We start from the raw sequence: 20621 nt of genomic DNA, 5'->3' as shown, positions 1-20621 counted from the left end.
CTATTGTGCTACTTGCTCAGAAAAAAGGAAACCAAGCACCTGCATTATGTAAACTCACAACCTGTGGGCCAAGTCCTTCAATCACTGGGTTCCTGTAGCCACCTCAGCATCAAGAAGTGACTTTGGGGACCACCTTGAAAGACCACATTGCTCAGTGAGATGGAGGTACCAAAAAAGGTGACTGACCAGGCAAAACACCTTAGCTCTTAGGCAAACTGCATCAGCAAGAGTAAGTTTTCTGTAGGACACATCCACTTCCTTTTGTCTCCCCAGTTATGGTGCATTTTTGAAGGGTGCTCAACTGTAAGTTACTCATGAAAAAGTGAGGTCAATTCCCATTTACCAGTGGGGAAAGAATAATAAGAAAACTTTGTTGTATAACTCTATCAGGAGGGAGTTGAATAAAGAGAAGTCACTTGAGATTTACTGAGCTGGAAAGGAGTTGAGATGGGAAAAAAAGCATGGAAATAGGCAGAGACAGGAGTAGAAATCAGGTCTCCAGCAGTAATGAGCAAGGAGAAGCTTTGTGTGCTCAAATCATCCCAGGGGACTTATATGAAATGATGGCAGAGATGTAGGCAAGCTTGAGGCTATACAGGGGCACGAAGATCAAGATAGAAAACTTATCTCAATGTAGAAAGCTAGAGGGAGCTCCCAGAGGGGTTTTTAAAGAGATGTGGGGAACAGAGGGTCTGCATAATTCATAATAGGTACAGAACTGTTTCTTTAACTAGGCCTAGATTGTACCTGTAAAGCATAGGTTGGAGTCCTAAAGAGCCATGTTTCATCCCAGAATATAGCTACTTCTGAAACTACCACCCCTCTTGACATTTTCAGGCCAAGATGTCAGTGCATAAGATCTTATGTGGCCAGCAGGCTCTGGGGGCAGAAGAGCAAAGAAGGATCCAAGAACAGGATGCATTATTTTATAGCTTATAATGAGAGTAAAACATTGCTAATGAAAATAACAGTAGGTAAGAACAGGCAAAAGCCTGGATTGCATTCCCAGAGTGATTATCCTAAGCCAGGGAACTATATTTGCAGCATAAAACATAAACCTAAACATAGCACCAAGTATAGGTATTCTTATTTTCCAGATGTGGTGTGTTTTGCAGATACTGGTATGTAGATATGTTTTCTGGCACCTTGCACAAATCTCAAGCTTTGAACTGTAATAACAAAGGTCAGACTTTTACTGGTTATGCAGCAGCTACCAGAAAGCCATCACCATGAGAAGCAGGCAGGTGGCCAGGAGGGATAACTGACATCACTGATGTCTTATTTATAACTTCAACAAAAACAAAAGAAACTCCTACCAGATCTCCTCATTGAGCACAAAGTGATTTGACATCACACTGCCTTCCTGCTGCTGTTACCAGGACTCTGCTCAGACATTTCCTTTCTTACATGTGCTTTGCAGAGATTTCTTCAGCAACGTGGTGGGTGCTGTAGAATCGCTACCTTGAGCATGCACCTTTCCTGCTCCACTGTGCAGATCCATTCACAGGCACTTTGGCCTGCAATAAGATGATGGGTTTTCTAGCCCTCCCCAAGCCTTCCGTTCTGCTTGGCCAGGTTTTGATTCTTCATTGACAGAAAAAACTAACACTCGTCAGCCAGTGAGTAGACAGTCTGAGGATTTGCTGCCCAACTCTGTTCAGCCCTTGAGCTCAGATACATTAGGGTGCCTTGGTGCAATTTCTTCCTTCCATTGCAAAGAAATACTAACTAACCTGCAGAGTTGCTCCTTTCCTCAGATACAGCACATGAAGACAGCATATGGTGCTTATCAAAATGTTACTGCCAATTGCATGCAGATTCTTCAGCACATTTTTTAACTGAATGACTGGATTTTGTTTCAGCTCCTACTGCTGTCCCTACCGTTTCTGAAGGCAAACCGGTGGATGAGTGTGATGATGACCAGGCAAACTGTCACAGTGGCACAGGTGATGACTACCAACTGACAGGTGCAGAAACCATCCTCATTCCATTGCAGCTTCATTGTAGCTCATATCCATCAACAGTTACCAGCTAAACATTTGCACTGATTTAATCACTCAACATAAGTGGACATTGGTATGCAGTTCATATTGTCAGTGCTGTCAAAACATAGGCATCTGCCTTTTACATATGACAATACTTTTGATTGTTTTCTCAACTATGTAATTTTTGAAGCAAATAATAGTGACTAGCTAGAAGAGCAGGCAAATTTTTTTGAGCAGGAATTGTGTCTAATCAAATGTCCTAATCAAACCTTCTCTTATTAAGAAAAAAACCGGACAAACCTTTTGAGGTTTATTGTCTGAGATTGAAGAACTCTAAATGAAATATTGTTAGGGTTCAGGACACATATATACTTCCATAACTAAAATTTCGTATAAGACTCAAATCTCAGCCACAAACCTTTCCCAGGCAGAAACAAAGAAAATCACTTTCATCAAAGCATACTCACACATATACCGCAGAAATATTTCCATGAGCTTTCTCCGCCCCCCCCCCAACACTGTGTTACAGCCACAGAGAGGCTGATGTTCTTCAAGCTGCCATCACTAGCAGAAAAATAGGAGGCACATAACATAGTCTGCATATGGAATGGTGGAAGCTTGCTAGCTGTCATATTCTCCCACTTCTACACAGAACCACTGTCCGGAGAAAGCTGACTCTGCATCGCTGGTTTTGATCTCTTCTTAGAGGTCACTTGGTCCACAAAGCTCTGGACCTATTTGATGAGATCTTCCTGTAGCAGATCTATACATCTACAGTAATTGAGCTTATTTTTGGATGCAGTGACACAAGCTATTTCATCACCACTCCCTGGTGTGCTTATCTAATAAATGTTTATTGCTTCTTATATCCATGATATAAAATAACATTAAAATCTGGCAACAGTTGTGCAAGAGGACACTGGGAAACCTTAGGTAAGAGATTGTCTTTTTGGAAGCAGCCAAGTAGAACATCTAACAATGATAGTTGAAAGTGCAGTTTCAGCATCAAACCCTTTCTGAGCTTTGCCAATGTTTCCTGTAAATGCACATTGTAAATCATAAATTGAGAAACAATTCTTGAGTGGAGAAGACACTGCACAGTCACTGTCACTGCTTTTCTAATCAGTATCCCAGATGAATCTTATTCTTTCTGAAAACATCCATGCAGGGAGTCTAATAAAATAGTCTGTATTCTGTTAAAGTAGCTCAGAAAGCTTTCAATGTTACTAAACATTGTAAATTATTTATTTTTCTGAAAGGAAAGAGCCAGGTGAGGAAATGACGGGGCTTCATCCAAAGCCCTACACCGTGAGCTGGCTTCCAAAGCCCCATAGGCAGGGACTTATTTCACATAGATGGAGTCTGTGTGAGGGGAAGGAGACAGATCTATGCAAGCACTTTACGAGTTCACTCATAGTCACTGCCCTTCAGGGAAGTCAGGACTGCACTCCCGGTGTCCCTTAGGAGAAGTTTATTGAGCAGAAGAAACTCCCTCTGGCAATTTTTGCAAGTTGTGCTTAGGGAGCAACAGCCACCAGCCTTCCTGAGCACCAGGTCTTTTGGGGAACTGAACCTATTGCAGTACTAAAATTGAAAATTACTACGTTGCCCTTCTACAGAAGTGCAGACACTTCAGTGCAATTTATTGCTATACTACCTAGAAACCCTGAGCAGGGTATACCTGTTTCTATCCACTGTAGAAATATACTTCTCTTCCTCCAAAATGTAAATCTCATGACTCATTATGGCTAGCAGGGCAGTGCAGAGGGGATGCCACCAGTGCCTTACCCTCTTTTATCCACTCCCAACACACGTGCTGCCCACATTCTCATGGGTACGACTGTTAGAATCACTTCCCTGATAGCACTTGCACATATGTGAGCATCACAGTGAAACCTCCCTTGCAATTAACTGTAATTGTGCTGTAGGCCAGATTCCTTCCTGCTCTATTTGGACCCCATACAGAGCTACTCTATTTGCGTGGCTTATAGCATTTCCCATCAGATCATTCTCGCAAACATAAAGCTGATATAACTCGGGCATTCATTCTCATTGGAAGTCATCATAGTCATCTTTTCTATAACGCTTTAAGTAGTTGCTTTCTGGAGAAAAGAAAAGCCATTGACTGGTAATCAGCACCCCACTGCGCATTTATAATTGTGCTAATTTACTTTTTGTTTCCTTTATCAATATGAGGCTTGCTTGAAAAAGTCAAGTATTTTAAAAATATCAATTAAAGAGCTTAGGAGAGGGCCATGACCCCACTCACCTCTTGTTTATATGCTTGAAGAAGATGACAAAGGGGAAGTCCTTAATTCCTCCTGCTCTTGGTAACAGAAGTGAAACCTGCCTTAGACTGTAGATAGCCCAAAGTCGAGCAGTTCCCATACACCTCACTGGTGAGCTGGTCTCACATCTCGGCTATGAAACAACGCTCAGGGAGGACCCAGCATGACAGGGCCTGGAGGACCTCATGTCCCTGATATAAGAAACAATGTCATGGGTGAATGCACAAACTGGTGACTGTTAGGAGGTGTGACAGAGATAAGCCGCCAACTTCCTGTCATTTGGAGCAAATCAGTGTCTATAAAACAAGGATGGACACAGGAGCATGGCGGGGATTATTTGACGGTTGCAGGGACTCTGAAGATAATATAGCTTTATTTAATGATTCTCTTTTTTTGAGAAAGGAAACCAGGTCTTTCATGTCATATTTTCAGGCTTAAGCTCACAGACTCAGTTGCTTACATGTATAATAAAGACAGTAATATTTCAGATTGATATATAGGATATTCCGAATGACTGCTCTGTCTTTTGTTGTGTCCCATGTATCATGATATGCATAATTTCTTTTCCAGGTGGTACTACAGTGCTGAATACAGAAAAGCCAACAGTAATAGACAATACATTACAACCAGGTATTTTTTTTTTTATTATTAAAAACATAATAAATTCCATACCCAAATTTCATGCCAGCAACAAAATAATGAATTGCAGCACTTCCTGATTTCACATTCCCTAAAAGTCTCTGAAGTAAAGAAGCATCTGGTCTCTCAGCTCTGTACAGTAAATATTTTACTCCTTTCATCCACATGTAGACACAGCAGAGAACAAGATTTCCTTCTGCATCAGCAAATGCCAAATGCTGACAAAATTAAACTAACTTAATCACACAGTGCACTCTGTTTAAATGTGGCATGTCAGTGACACAAAGTGTGTTTGCAAACTCCAGGAAAACAAAAACAGAGCCACACAGGCCTGCTCACTATTTATATCCATGGTTTTACAAAACTCAGACAAGTAAAGTTTGCCAGTTTTCTCCACCAGGGAGCTGGCAGGTTTACAATATTGTTTTCTAGCAAGTTTTCTCAAAATGGGGTTGCATACACTGCTACCCTGGACTTGAAAAGGGAAAAGCAAGTTGTCACTGGCAACAGGTCCTTTTAAAACCCTTAGTTTGCTGCTTCCACAGCTTTCATACCATTTTTTTAATATCCTGTACAATTTACTGGGAGTGGGGGAGAGGCTAGGTTTGGGCAGAAAACCCAAACTCCAAAAACTATGAGCACCGGTTTAAAACTCTTCTCATTAATAACTGTGGAGCGGTAAAGAGGTCAGTTTTCAGTTACTCCCATTTCCTCCATTAAAGCACAGTCAGGCACAGTCTTGCAAGTGATTTATTAACAGGGTGGGTAAGTGTTTATCGTTGTTTCCTCAACCATGTGACACAATGCGCTCTTGCTTTGAGCAAAAGAAAGGGACTAATAATGCAAGAGTTTCTGAAAGGACGCTGGTGGTGTTGACCAGATTAAGAGAGAGACATGATTTATTTCAGCCGTTGCTCCCACTCTCGGTCTCTGCATTCTGGTATTGCAGAGGCAAATGCTTTCACTCCCCTCAAAATTTGTCTCCAGGGTCATCCAGTTGGCTTAGTCAGCATGCACTATTTCTGGCTCTGCCCTGCTTTATGAGCAGGGGGACATTGTGGCGCATCGGTGCAATGAGAAACATGACGGCGGGCTGGCCCGCCTTCACGGGACACCTCGCCGCGCTGCTCTTCCACAGTCAGTGTTGCTGGAGGGCTGCTGGGGATCCCACAGTCCAGAAAGGGGTGAGGGGTGCAAAAGGAGAAAGGGTTCTGTGCAGTGGTTTGAGAGTAAAATGTGGTAACTTTTATGTCTGAAATTATCTTTTGGCTTTCTATTTTGCTGAAATGAAGCATTTTTTTACACTTTTTTAAATCAATCTTCTTGCATTTAAACAAATTCCAATTTCATAAAATGGCTCTATGCAATGCAGCTTTCCTCCCTCCTCCTCAGTGCCAGTTGCATTCACAGGTTTCGTTTAATCCCCTTGGCTTGGGTGGGACTCTCCAGTAACAGATTGGCTGTTTCTGCCAGAGATTAAGATATCCTCATTTTCTCTCCTTACTTCCCTCCTGCGCCACCTTTGCTTACTCTGTGATGAGCCAAGATTTTTCTCTACTAAAGGAGTTTCAGAGGTTCCCTGCAGAGCATGCCAATGTTACTTCCCTGCATTGTGCTGGTAGGAACTGTTTCCTTCCGGGGAATAAGGGACAAGTTCACATCCCAAACTCCAGGCTCCCACATGGCAGCACATTACAAAGATCATAGATAGAGATCAGTCAGATGCTAATAAATAGGAATAAGGTTTCCAGAATCTCTAGTTTAAGATTTAAAGGTTTCCAGCTGCTTCATAATCCTTCACTGAAAATGAGCCAGAAAACTCCCAAAAAGGGGCAGACAGAAATTCCTCTCAACATGGGGAAACCCCTCCTGACATGAAGGTGGTGTAAGCATTTCCTTCTGCTGAAGGGGCACGGCTGGACCTAACGGGCATGATGCAGTGCATCAGAGCGGGGAGCCATGCAGCTGGGAGTGAGATTCTGCTACAGCAGCCACGAATAAGAGTTCAACCTGGCCTTGAAGTTACAGAGCTGTTCAGGGGCCTCCCAGCCCCCCACACACACCCCCTCCCCACTGCAGCCTTCAGCTGGCTGAGGATCAGGGGATCAGCCCACTCTGGCTCTTTCAGCTATTCTCAAGCTGAACAGAGCAGGAATTTAACACACCAAGGACTGGGCCTTCAGGTTCAGCCCTAATTCCCTCGAAGGGCTGTTTTACCTTAATATGCTAATATGCCTTGAGGTAAATAATGACCTCCAAGCATAAGAGCTATTGCAGATCAGTTGCAGTGGATAACCTTGCAGGAGCTCTGCCGTGCAGCACTGGCCACAGCATCTCATGCCACAGAGGCTGGAGACAAAGATTTACCAGTGTTCCTAGTAGCAGCACCTGCAATGGCATGGCTACTTTCACAATAGGTGCTAACACCACATATTGCTGTCCTCCTGCCTGCATTCAAACATAGAAACAGCCTAATCTTGTTATCCCAGACTAACATGCTTGTGTGTGTGTCAAAGCCTGAGATTATCCTATTCCAACCAGCTTTCATACACTATGGAAACAGTTAAGAGCAAATGGCTGGAAAGCCTCCATGTATAAACAAGCTTTCCATCCAGGAGACTTTTACAGTTCATTTCAAGGGGACTGAATTGTAAGAAAATTTTGTTTAAAACCCTGTGATTTCAAACTGCTGAAAATGTTTAAAGGTTTGCATTTTTTTTTTGAGAGAGGATCTACCTTCCTCCTCAGATTTAAAAAGATGCCTTTAACAAATCTGTCTGTCAAGGTAAATGCCTTTTCAGGCCTCAGTCCTAAGGCTCACCAACATCTATTCTTTTTGAACACGTCTTTTTCAATTCCAAAGGACTATTTGAAATGCTTGACTCTTAGCTATTAACATACAGAGCAAGCTGTTCATTTGCATTACGTGCTCTCAGCCTGTAAGCTCAGTCCTTTGTAAAGCACACTGTTCAAGGAGTAAAGTATCTTGTTTTTCCACACATGTAATAGCTATTTCAGGAAAATACAACTGAGAAATACTGAGGTTAAAATCTATGCGAAGAAATCATTTAAAGACAGAATAGATCTGACTCTCATTTATGGTGGGACAACTTTGCATCAATAAAGGAATATTAAAGCAGTTAAATTACCATTTACTATCATTTAAGGTAATTCTGTGCTACCAGAATAAGTGGTATAAAAAGGTGAAATGCAAATACGAATCAGACCCTACATACTACTTTGAAGTGGTCCAAATTATGTTTGTAATTTCTCATTTTAATGTTGATTTACACTTTGGCAAGAGCATCCTATAGAGAATTTTCATAGCATATTTAATGCCATCATGCTCCTTCTTGCCTCTTGTTGGAGGAGTTATAAAAATATGTCAAAGTCTGTGGGCCACAAGAGATTAATGGACTTGCGAGAAACTCACTCAACTAGATTTTCAAATGACTTTCTTGTTCATGTGCAGTAATGGTTCCAGCTGTGAGCAAGATGTGGTCAAGAAGTACAGCTGTTGGTTATTCTTTGAGAGAATAAATCTGTTTTAATTCAGCATCACGTACCCTACATTTTGAAAAAGGCATATGGGATTTCGTCACACCTCCCTCCCAGTTTCTCCTCTGAACTGCTGCTATTTGGTTACATAATGGCTGCTTTTCTTCATCCTCTCAATCCATACGAACCCAGAGATCAATCACCTACTGGCAGGAGAATGATCCTGGCAGTAGAATGGGCCACCATATCCTATTCATCCCTACTTTCCTTCCTTCCACCAGAGCTGCCAAGCTGCAGTTCAGGGGCAAAGAGGAGGACATACTGCCCGTAGCTTACTCTCAGCTACTGTATCAGCCTCCTGGGACCTTTAATAGAAGTGTTGAACTGTTCTGTCTTTAGCAGGGACAGATACATTGTCCACACGACTAATGAACCCATGCTGATGCTACAAGTGCCTATTATTAATTGGCTGGCACGTCTATTTTTTCTTTTTATGGGTCCCCAGGAGAAGCATTGGAAGAGACATTAGAAAAGACAAAAAGAGATGGCGTGTTTAAGGAGCCCATAAAGTAAAAGCACTCTGAAATGCCTTGCCTTTGACCTTCAATCCCATTGCTGTGATTGTCTAAGCAATATATTAACACAATCACATTTAAGAAAACAGTAGGAACCTAGAAAGAACTAGGTAACTGAGAGAGCAGGTTACTGGCCAAATTCTGCTCAGCTTCAAGAGATTCTTACTAACTTCTGCATGGAAAAGAAGATCATTTTTATGCTGTACCATGCTGCCTGTGAGTCCAAAGCCAAGGAATAAAGGCATGGCCAAAGCATAGCAGGCTTAGGCTCTTTGCCAGTTTCCTGGAATATATATTTCAAATGAAAGTTAAGAAATTATTTATTAGATGGTGCTGTGAAATGTAGCACTGCTTTGAAACTCGCCTTCTAATCCCAATGTTCAGAACTGGCTTCAGACCATAAAGCAAAAGGCTTTTGTGACTTCCAGCACTTCAGAATTAACAATTAAATTCTGGATATTTTCTTTATCCATTTCTGTGTCCAGTTCTCTTTGAATTGTGCTCAGCCTTAGCAGCATTTGAGGGAAGCAAGTATTGCTCACATTATATGAGAGATTTTTTCCTTTGATCTGCATTGAACTTCACTGGATATCTCACAGTTCTCAGGTTGTGAAATGGAGAAAACAGAATATTGTACTCTTCCTTCTCTGGATTCTTCACCCATTTACATACTTCTCCTGTGTCTTCTGCTATTTATTTTTATTCAGAGTTGAACAATACCAGTCCTTTCAATCTCTTTGTGCTATGTGCTCATTTATGCTGTGTGATATCTTCAGATTGATGTGATCTATCTACCACTGTTCTCCTTTCTTGTGGTTTGAATACCACGCAGGCTATCAATACCTTTGCAAGATATAATCCTTCGGGATTAATAAGATTAATTTTGTTTTACGTTTTCTAAGACCTTTTCTAAAGTTCTGTTTCATGGCTCTGATGTCAAAGCCATGCAATATAGCTCTCCCTAGGCCTCCCTGACAATGAAAGACTATTTTTCATGAACTTAAAACCCTTTAATTCGTTTCGATGTAACTCAATTTCTTTAAAAACTCCCCTTGATTTTCAGATGTCCCCTTTTGGGCAAGATGTCTTTGATCACGGCCCCATTGTCTAGAAATGAAAAAAAAAAAATACATATACTGAAGAAAGAAACATAATGGATTGCCTTTCTGCACTCATATGCACACAGGCTGAGTTCTGTTTCTTCACCGTTTTGAGCCCAAAGAGAGACGATTCCTAGAAAGGGCTAGGGTCCTCCAGGAAACACGTTTTCTCCACATTGAATTCCTGTGCCAGACATTATCTGTTTAATTCATTTGTTCCCAGCTAGGATTCTGTATTCGTGACAATGTGGAGTAGACCCCTCTGCAGGCCAGCGGGAGGGAGGGAAGCAGGCGGGATGGGGTGGATGAAAGGAAGGAGCAAAGAATGAAGGCTCAGCGTGGAGAGATGCCACAGCACAGCCAAGGCTCTGACAGGCAGAGCAGAGGGGCAGGAGCTACAATACACCCAGACTTCTCTGCTGACAGAAAGAAATTTTCTAGGGGCCAGAGGGGAGAGGGCACAGAGGCTACAATGCAGGAATCCAGTGAGTTGAGTTAAAACTGAGTGTCTGCAAGCAAGGACTCTCCAAAGTAGAGAGCACCAAGCAAGGAGAGGATGATAGGATGAACCCCTTTTATATCCATTCGGTCTCAACCTACTCACCTGAGTTCTTCTCCGTGTTGATAAAATGATTATTATAGTTTACTTTCTATTAAAATCTGGGTTGTGAGTTCAAAACCCTTTTACAGTCTTCCCTGGGCAGCTCAAAATGTGGAGGATGCTTTTGGCTCTTCAGGCTGGAAAAGGTCCACCTCAAAGGGCTGGCCAGCCACAGGTCCTGACACACTTCCCATATTTCTCCATACTTTCCCACAGCAAACAAAACACATCCTAGGGGATGCATTATCTTTCCTGGCTGCTTTTTTTATTTTTAATAATGAGCAAGAAACACAATACTTCTCCCAGAGATGATATTGATGGGATCACAGTCCTTTGTTCTTAGTTCATACTTGCACAAAGCATCTCATTAAAGTAAACCTAAGTTATTCCTTTAATAACGCGTGAGTCATGCCTGAGAAAAGGCTTCGGGATTTGGTCACATTGCTGTGGGAAGGGTATTGCTCTACTGGGAGTTGTCATTGCTCAAGGTGAGGTAAAAGTTCACACCAATGGGGTAGGAACCAAAAGCCCAAAGGATTTTGAACTGCTTCTGAAAATAAGAAATGCAAGGGATTTATATGCTATCTTTGTATAATCTTGCCATTCAAATTCCAAGTTCTATTGAAGAAAATAACCTACTATGTATTAAACCTTTGGGCAGAATTGAAGAGAAGCTGAAAACAAGATATGATCTCATCCTGACCATAATACCAGACTTCCCTTGTTGTACATGGAGCTTGTTTTGAAGCTTATTTTGAGTTCATTTGGCAACCAGCCACATTTGTCCCTTTTCCATCTCAATTTGTCCATTTCAATGCTGCCATCTTGTGGGCCTACTTCACCGCCTGGAAGATGCTGAAATAAATTCCTTACTGAAGCCACGTACTATACATCTCACCAGAAATCCTTTCCTGGCAAGGATGCTCCATTAGTGTTTCTGCCTTTTCTTATTTTTCCCTAAATCTTCATGTGAGTTGTCACAAAACATTGCACTGTTAGGGTACAAATAGATATTAACAACCAGAAAATCTTATCTAATAATAAGCCAGCACTTTCTTTTTGAGTCATATATGTTACAGCACAACTATCACCTAATGCGAACAAATCAGAAGAATTAAGCTAGCCACAAAAAAATCCCAAAATATGGGTCATAAAGTAACAAGAAACAACCACATCATTTACTAGAAATAGTCATACTTTATCTGTTTCCCAGCAGGGCTGCTCGTGCTAAGGGAAACTTCTGAGAGCTTCAAGCAGGAATGGTTTTGTTACTGGTCAGATGATTTTGAAGTACAAAATCTGAATCATGCAATTACTAATCACATCACATCCTTCCTTTTCCCTCTTTCCTCGCAGAGCTGCCGCTATACAACTTCAACTGTGCCTTTGGCTGGGGATCCCAAAAGACTTTGTGCCACTGGGAACATGATAACCAGGTGGATTTAAAGTGGGCAATCCTGACCAGCAAAACTGGGCCAATTCAAGACCACACAGGTAATGATGAGTTCATGGTTTAGCCATTTTATGTGGGAAGAGGTTATTTTGTTTAATACCGGCGTGCCTTCCAAAACCACAGGAGAATGAATTGTACCTAAAATATGTAGCCTCACAAAGATGATTCTCTAGGCAACCTAATCCATTATATGTAGTCACAACTGACCATAATTTTCTTTTCTGCTGGGGGATAAAGATCATTTTTTGTCAGGAATTGAAATCTTTCCCTGATTTGCCTTCAGATAATCGTCATCTAGGGTAGGGGAAAAAAATCTGAGTGACCAAATCTTCTGCTAATATCACTTACCAAGTGATATACTCATGAACAAAACTCACATTATTCCTGTTTGTAGTTACAGAGAATGGCCAGCACAGAAAGGTTTTGTAAGTGAAACTTCCCAGACAGATATATTTCCATGCCCACCTCCTCTCTGGCAGGAGCTGGAGATTATAGCCATCCCTTTGCTCACAGTTTTTCCAGAAATATCACCCTGGGAAATTGATTGGTTGGTTTTGTAGTATCTAACTCATGGCTCTGCATAATTAGGCAATAAATATGCCGCTGGCTAGTGGAGAAGGGAGGGCACTGCGTGACCTACACAGCCTCTCGCTTTAGTGTTCTCTCTTGCATACGTGCAGATTAATCAAATGTGTTGAGATGAATCCCCCTTCCCACTTCTGCAATCCCTTTGCCTAATGAGAATGACAAGGAAATTAGACAAAATTGGACTTTTTAAATTCTGAGACACTTTCAATTGAATCTTAAGACAAGTACAGTAGTTTCAGGGAAAAAAAAAACTTATAATACTTTGACTATAAATGGCATTGTACAAATAAATGGCATCAAATTAACTAAATGCAGTTAGCTGAAGTGAAGGCTGTAATGGTGGAAAAATTGATGTAGAGTAAAGTGAAATGGCTCAGTAGGATCTGACATTGAAAGGAGGTTAAAAGCTATGTTAGCCAGAGACTGACAAAATCTAAAAGGCATGCATAAGTAAAGCTCTAATTAAGACAATGAAGACAGAGTTCCTGACCCAGCACTGCAATAATATTCTGGAAATGAGAGCTATCTGCACTTTGCCACCAAGGATTATAGAGAGACTGAACCTGTCTTCAATCAAGAGATGAAGAAATGATATTCTTCAAATGAGATTTTGTTTTTTCCACTGGGCCCTGCTAGTGCAGAAGACTTATTTGTTCTATTAGCTGTAGCTTCACTAAGTCTTAGAGGCAGGCAGCCCCTTTTTCTCCTTTCTGCACTAACTTTCGATATTTTCTAAAAGTTTCCTTCAACCCTAAGAGCACCTCCACCTCCCAGGGTTGCCATTCACCCGCCAGCAGGTACAGAATAAGTGGGGTGGATGTCAGTGTAGATGATGAGCAGCCTGAATGTCATTATGTCCCAAACAAACCCCTCGGTGTCACTACTACACAGCAAGGCCACCTTATATATTTGGGACAACCACCATGAGGAACTCCCGGTCATATCTGGCTCTCAGCTGCCCACATATAAAGCTGAAGAAACTCCACAGAAGTGATCTTCAACAGTAATTGCTTTAAGACAGCAGGATATGCTATATGTCACTTCAAATTATACATGTCATGGTTAAATATGGCCAGAGTTAACTCTTCCATCTGAGACAGCCATCCTAATGCTGTGATTATTTTTCTTTTTTCCTCCCTTTGGATTTCCCTATTACCATTCTTTGATGAGATTTGCACATGTTATGCTGCCTGCACAGAAGCAAAGTTGGAAAGAACATAGATGTACAAGCACTTTTGCTGAAGAAGCTAGACAAGATGTTACTGTAGTAACAGAGGGGGGGTGGGGAGAGGAAAAAGCCTAAATTTTTCTGGCAATTTAACATCATTTTCCCCTATCAAGTTCTTCCAAAGACATGCATATTGGCCAGGGAACCTCTGACTGCCCATAGAAAAATCCAAACAAAAGGAAAAATTCTTATCTCTCGTTAGGATCTATATTTCTCCTACTCCTTCCAGCCACTGTGCTTAAACCACCTCTCTTTGCTCCTGGTTCACCTTTTACTACCCTGTCCATCTTATGCTTCCCCAAGTAGCAATGCTCATCTTCCCTTCTTCCTTGGTGCAGGACTATACCATTACAATCCAGCAAGTCTCAATTACATGTTATTTCAAATGAAATTGAAGAGAATATAATGTATAAGCAAATACCAATGTTGATAAAGCACCACCCTTCCAAAACACCTCCTTTTGCCTGTTTTTACTTTTCTTTTGTTTATGCATTGGTATAAGCAGAGATGCATATTTATTTCAGCATTTGAGAAATAGCGTTTCTTCTTATTATTTTTCTCCTTCCCACTTTCAAATTAACTTTATATCAATGCCAGTAATTGCTGTCTCCATCCTTTTGTGTGAGCACACTACATGTGCAACCTATTCTTACATACACTGGGATGAACATTGTATTTTTCTACCATAATTCTCTGCAAAGCAGCTGTTAAGAAGCTGACTGGAACGGGTGCCTGGCTGGTGTAAATCAGAAGCACTTTTCTGTAGTCAGTATCTTACTTAGCAATTTTCTGTTACCAAACTAATCACACTCCCACGTGCTTCTCTCCCAGTGTGATTAAGCAAGTAATTTTCCAAGTTAAGGGTATTAGGTGTTCAGATTTCAACTTGTATAAATCCATTATGCTCTTCAGAAAATACCAGCCATAATCTTACTCTTCTGGGAAATGGCTCACAAATATACAGAGCCCAATATATTATTACAAAAAATGAAGGGAACCACTGTGCCATAATTTGTGACAAGGCTCAGACTATATTCCTAAATAAATCAAAAAAATCTCAATTCCTGATCTCTGACCATGGCTGTTCAAAGCTGTTTTATCCTCCAGCGTTCTTCCCATTCTAATCTTCCTTTCTTGATCACAGATTACTTTAAACAGAGATTAAAAATAGCTCTTGGCACAATCAGCATAGAGTAGTCCCCAGGGATTTCTGTCTAGCCTGCCGGATTTGGGCTGGCTCTATTCAGGAGGTGCACACTGACTGGTGGTGCATATGCTATGGCACCAGACTTGCCTTGCTTCCTTCCCTGAGCAAAAGCAAATGCCCTGTGTGTGCCATGCAGTGAACATGTTCTTACAGTCACACTTGGCACAAAGCATACCTGTGAACAGCAAAGGACACTGCCAGAAGAAATCACAGAATCATTAAGTGGTTTGGGTTGGAAAGGACCTTTAAAGGTCATCTAGTCCAACGTCCTTTGCAGTGAGCAGGGACGTCTACAACTAGGTCTGGTTGTTCAGGCCCCCTTCCAACCTGACCATGGATGAGGCATCTACCACCTCTCTGAACAGCCTGCTCCAGTGTTTCACCATCCTCATTGTAAAAATTTTCATCCTTATGTCCAGTTTAAATCTACCCTCTTTTAGTTTAAAACCATTACCCCACATCCCATCACAACAGGCCCTGTCTTATGAGCCCATTTAAAGTATTGAAAGGCTGCAATAAAGTTTCCCCAGAGCCTTCTCTTCCCCAGGCTGAACAGCTCCAGTTCTGTCAGTGTTTCTTCATAGGAGAGGTGTTCCATCCATCTGGTCATTTTTGTGGTGCTCTCTTTAGAGCACATCAGCTTTCCTTGAGCTCCAAAACCAACAACCTCTGGTTATAGGCCTTGACCCACCAGCATGGAAAGAAAGCAAACTGATCGGGGGTGGTTGGGGCTTCTTAGTTATACAGAGAAAATTAAAACTGGTGGCTATTCCTGACACAGTCCTTCTGTCACAGTAGGAGATGGCAATTTCCTTTACTCGCAAGCTGACGAAAACCAGAAAGGCAAAGTGGCCCGACTGCTGAGCCCCGTGATTTACTCACAGAACTCTGCCCACTGCATGACTTTCTGGTACCACATGTCCGGCGCACACGTTGGCACCCTGAAGATCAAACTGCGGTACCAAAAGCCAGATGAATATGACCAGGTGCTGTGGACCCTGAGCGGGCACCAGGCAAACTTCTGGAAGGAAGGACGTGTTCTTCTTCACAAGTCTGTGAAGCACTATCAGGTGAGCTTGTCTGCTCCTCACTAAACCAGCAGAGCCAAGGCTAGTAAGACCCTGCTGGTCCTGTTTTATACACCATAGCAGAAGGTGGCACTGAAGTGTTTATGCAGAATGTATTATACCTACAGATGAGGTGCCAGTGCTGTAACAGTACTAGCAATGGCATATTTCATGGTATCTCAGATGGCAGTGATAGAAGCAGTGTTATCAAGGGCCAAAGAAATACTTTAGAAATAATGTCACAAAACAGTATCCTTGCCACAGTTTTGCCACTGATGTAAAAGTCTTTAACTTATGACATTATATACATTCCCATTTTGACTATATAAGTTCATAAAAGCATGCAGTGCAGATTGGCAGGCCACAATCAAAGCATGTGTAGATGTGGCATCATGACAAGTGAACATAAGTGTTAATAACTAATTAAGATATCCTGAGTGCTGCAATTGTGTGTTAACATGAAAACAATGCGAACATTATGCTATTTTTTTAGGTGGTTATTGAGGGAGAAATTGGAAAAGGAACTGGAGGAATTGCTGTGGATGATATTAAAATTGACAATCATGTAGCACAAGAGGACTGCCGAAGTAAGTATGAAAAGCAAGAACATAGAGAAATCTCATCCAAAACATTATTTAGTTTTGATAGCTGTTTTTATCCGTGATAAAGGAATAGATAAATATTGACTATATAGAAAGTTTTGCATGGGAAGCACTCTAATCTGGCCCATAGCTTTATTCATAGTAAGTGCCACTGATGTCATCTCAGTACTGCAGCAACTGCAGTCTTTTGGATCAGAACTGGCGCCCAACTAACATAGGTCACAGCATGTTCATATTCTCACATTTCTCCCTGTAATTTATATTGCTGCCCTCTTTAAATTTCTCTGCTTTTCCTAATTCTTCTACCTGTTTTAACTAATGTGGAAAATCCAATTTTATGTCTTCACCCTTTTTAGATCCCTTACTATCCAGCCTACTTGAATTCTATTTTAATGGACCGTATAAACATTTACAGGAAAGAGAGATAGGGTGAAATGGCCCCTGCTCTGTCCTCTGCTGTTCCGTAATTCTGAGTTTGCTGTGAGTCATTGGCTGTAGTCACCAGCTCCCAGACATGTGGGGGTCAAAGTAATGGTAAAACATGGTCTTTTCCACATCAGAGCCAAGTCTGTTCCTGACATGGTATTTGAGTCCTTTTATTTCTGGCCAGTCTTGAGTTATTCCAGTCACTGCTGATCATATGTACATTGCATACCGCACGTAGTTTGGCGGCAGCAGCAACCCAGATAAACACAAGCAACTGAACCCTGTCCTTCATAATGGAGACAGAGCAATGACTTTTATGTAGGACATGGAATAAAACTGAGAGCCCTCAGCACTAAGAAGATAAACTCATGCATGTGAGTTTGCAACGCAACTGAGAGCAATCATAGAGGGTGTTCCTCACCTTTTGTAGCTAATAACCTTTTGAGGGTAACATGACAGACTTCAGCTATGTGGTAATTTCACAGCAGGATGAGAAAACTGTACAATCTCTTTTACAGACACAGTCCATTTTCTGTGATATGTGACCAAGTGACAGTCACATGGAAACTGAGGTAGGAGGCACTGCTTGGTCCTCCTGCAGTGTCCTCAGTGTCAAGGGTGCTGGGACCACAGTGATGATATTTACCTGACTCCAAAATGAGAAAGGAAAGTAACTTCTTTCCTACCTCCACATGTTTTATTTGTTCAGACCAGACGCTGAGCAAAGACTTTGGCTTGTGGGAGCTAAAGCCAAAAGATCAGTCTGAAGCCCAAACACAAGTGGTCTTGCTGCAGTCAGTGAAACTATTCATGTGATTAACTATGCCTACACTGATGAAGTGTTATGGAATTGAGCTCCAAAATTGTAAATACAATGAATGAGATGCTAATTCATCACACTGATTTCTCTTTCTCAGGCATGGAAAACCCCTGCTGATAACTAAAACTGTGCCAAGACTGGGCGGAGAGGAGTTTTTAAGCCTTTTTTTTTTTTTCTCCATTAATTTTCAGAGCCCATCATAATGAACAGCTCTGTCAAGCTGACATAATGATGCTCTGACACAGGAAAATCTGCTATACCATTATTGCCAGCATGATAGTCAATCAGTGTTTGTAACCCTAATAATCAATGTCAATTCTCTTTGCTTCATTAGAATCAACTGATGTGGAGAATGAAATAGATGAAGAAGACCCAGAAAGTAATCAAACAGGTAAAAAACTGTGTTATTGTTAAAAGGGAATGAATTTTAAAGTGTATTTTCATGTGAATTTCTGTATTCTATTTATTTATTTATTTATAGATTAGATCTCTAACCGCGTATTGTATTAAGGTTTTTTGATTTTTCTAGATCAGATGCTAAGAAAGCTTTTATTTATTCAAAGGATGTAATAGATTTATTCTTCTATGTCTTCTGTATCTTATGGACTTTGTATTATTTATACCTATCTCAAGCCTTCTAAAGTATATACATATAATTTGTTACATCGTATGCACGTATATATGAGTGCACACTATAGCTCCTCTAATATTTTGTTATCTAGAAGGCTTGTCGACAGCTGAAGAAACAACTATCATTATATCTTACAATTTATAACTTGCACCATGACTAGGTAATTAGGCTCAAAATGCTTCAGGCTAATTGTTTTACAGACCTGGCTGAAAATGTCATTTTATGACCAGTCTACCAAAGCATTATCATTCTCAATGATGATAGCTGTAAATGGATCATTAAATGGATCATAATTGTCATATTGTCCCAATAATAAAATATACTTGCATTTTGCAGGCAATGAGCTTAATTTTTTTTTAGTAAAGTGAATGGGATTGCTATCATTGATTTCAGTGAAAGCAGGATTTGTCCAGAAAGATTTTTTGGCTTTTCCTGCAACCATTAGCAAGGTTTTCAAGCTTATTGCCTCTCTTTCATAACCTGAAAAGGCTGAGGGAAAACATTATGATACGCAGCGAATATTTTATATAAGGAGGCAGAGTGCTTGCCTGTGTCAGTTCTGTCACTATTTCCATTTCAAGGTCCAGTCCTGATGTCAGTGAAGTGGAGATGGATGCAAAATGGCTGCAGATTCCCAACTGATATCTAAGGCTATAAACATCCACACAGAGCAAATAAGATTTAATTAACAATTTTGCTAAATACCGCAAGCTGGCAAACTATAATGAGAAGGTCTAGTTATGCATTCTCAAGATTCCCACTTGGTCCAAGGCAGAATCAGACCCCTACTAACATACAGTCAATTCAAGGATTGGAAAACAGTTTTTTTAAAAATCAGCAACTATTTGGGCCACATTATAGTTTTCAGCTGTTTATGACTAACTCCAAGAAGCTAGGGTTTCAAATTATGTAGCAACTTATATCAAAAACTTGATGCCCTTTCTCCACATTTCCAACTCATCAAACAAATTTCTACCTAGAATTATCCATTCTGAAAATTTTGCAATTCTTTACTCCATTTCAGGTTTTACGCCTCCGTACCATACAGGCGACGACTACGACGACAACATCTCCAGGAAACCAGGCAACGTCCTGAAGACCCTAGATCCAATCCTTATTACCATCATAGCCATGAGTGCACTTGGGGTGCTTTTAGGAGCCATCTGTGGAGTTGTCCTGTACTGTGCCTGTTGGCACAACGGGATGTCAGAGAGGAACTTGTCTGCGCTGGAGAACTACAATTTTGAACTGGTCGATGGTGTAAAACTGAAAAAAGACAAACTAAACACACAGAATTCATACTCAGAAGCATGAAGGTATAAAGCGACTGGAGAAGTTTCAAAGAATCGGGATGGAAGGACATAGCTCGGTCGTGCTGGGGAACTGTGGATCTTCTTTTAATGTACAGGCTGAAAAGTGCATTGATGACACTGAGCCAAGCTTTTCTCAGGAGCTTCAATGAGTGTGTAACCAACAAACATGGACAACTATCTGTGTTAACAATCTGAATCATGTACAGTCTGCTTTTTCTGTTGGTTTTATTTGAAATAATCAAATGCTGGTGTTGCGACCAAGTATGATTGACTTAGAGTTCATTTTGTCTTTCTTTCTCTCCCTTTCTTTTGTTTTCCGTTAATGGATTATTTTTTTTTTTTACTGTGCAAAATCCAAGATGCTGTCACAAAATGTATTCAGTGGGGTCCTTTGGATGGACATGCTGTCTGTAGCTCAGTGCCCAGAAAATATTGGAGTAACAGCAATTAGTGGACTCCTGCACCTGTATTTGTGTATAATTGCTCGTGTTGTGCATAGGCAAAGAAGGGTTAGGATGTTTTTGAAAGTACTGCTGCATCAGTACCGATATAGTGTGTCAGCTCTGTTTACGAAGCAATACAGTCAAATTTTATTGATGT

The 20621-nt window shown here is 41.0% G+C and overlaps 1 protein-coding gene across 2 annotated transcripts in view; it reads left to right on the top strand.

The window, feature by feature from the left end:
* NRP1 (neuropilin 1) overlaps positions 1-20022 on the top strand; it is a gene marked incomplete at its 3' end in the record, with an annotated part of 109116 nt that extends 89094 nt beyond the window's left edge. The window contains exons 11-17 of one of the 2 annotated variants that reach the window (XM_084279853.1): positions 1863-1967; positions 4844-4903; positions 12043-12180; positions 15961-16232; positions 16723-16816; positions 18412-18468; positions 19733-20022. In XM_084279853.1, the coding sequence (XP_084135979.1) occupies positions 1863-1967; positions 4844-4903; positions 12043-12180; positions 15961-16232; positions 16723-16816; positions 18412-18468; positions 19733-20022 (1016 nt within the window). Of the gene's footprint in view, positions 1-1862; positions 1968-4843; positions 4904-12042; positions 12181-15957; positions 16233-16722; positions 16817-18411; positions 18469-19732 lie in introns of both variants that reach the window. The other variant, XM_084279854.1, reaches the window with a different exon arrangement.
* Positions 20023-20621: the final 599 nt, after the last annotated feature.

Source organism: Gallinula chloropus, assembly GCF_964237585.1.
Source record: "Gallinula chloropus genome assembly, chromosome: 2".
In the NCBI taxonomy this organism is placed as follows: Eukaryota; Metazoa; Chordata; class Aves; order Gruiformes; family Rallidae; genus Gallinula; species Gallinula chloropus.
This window is presented reverse-complemented; position numbering and strand designations above follow the sequence as displayed.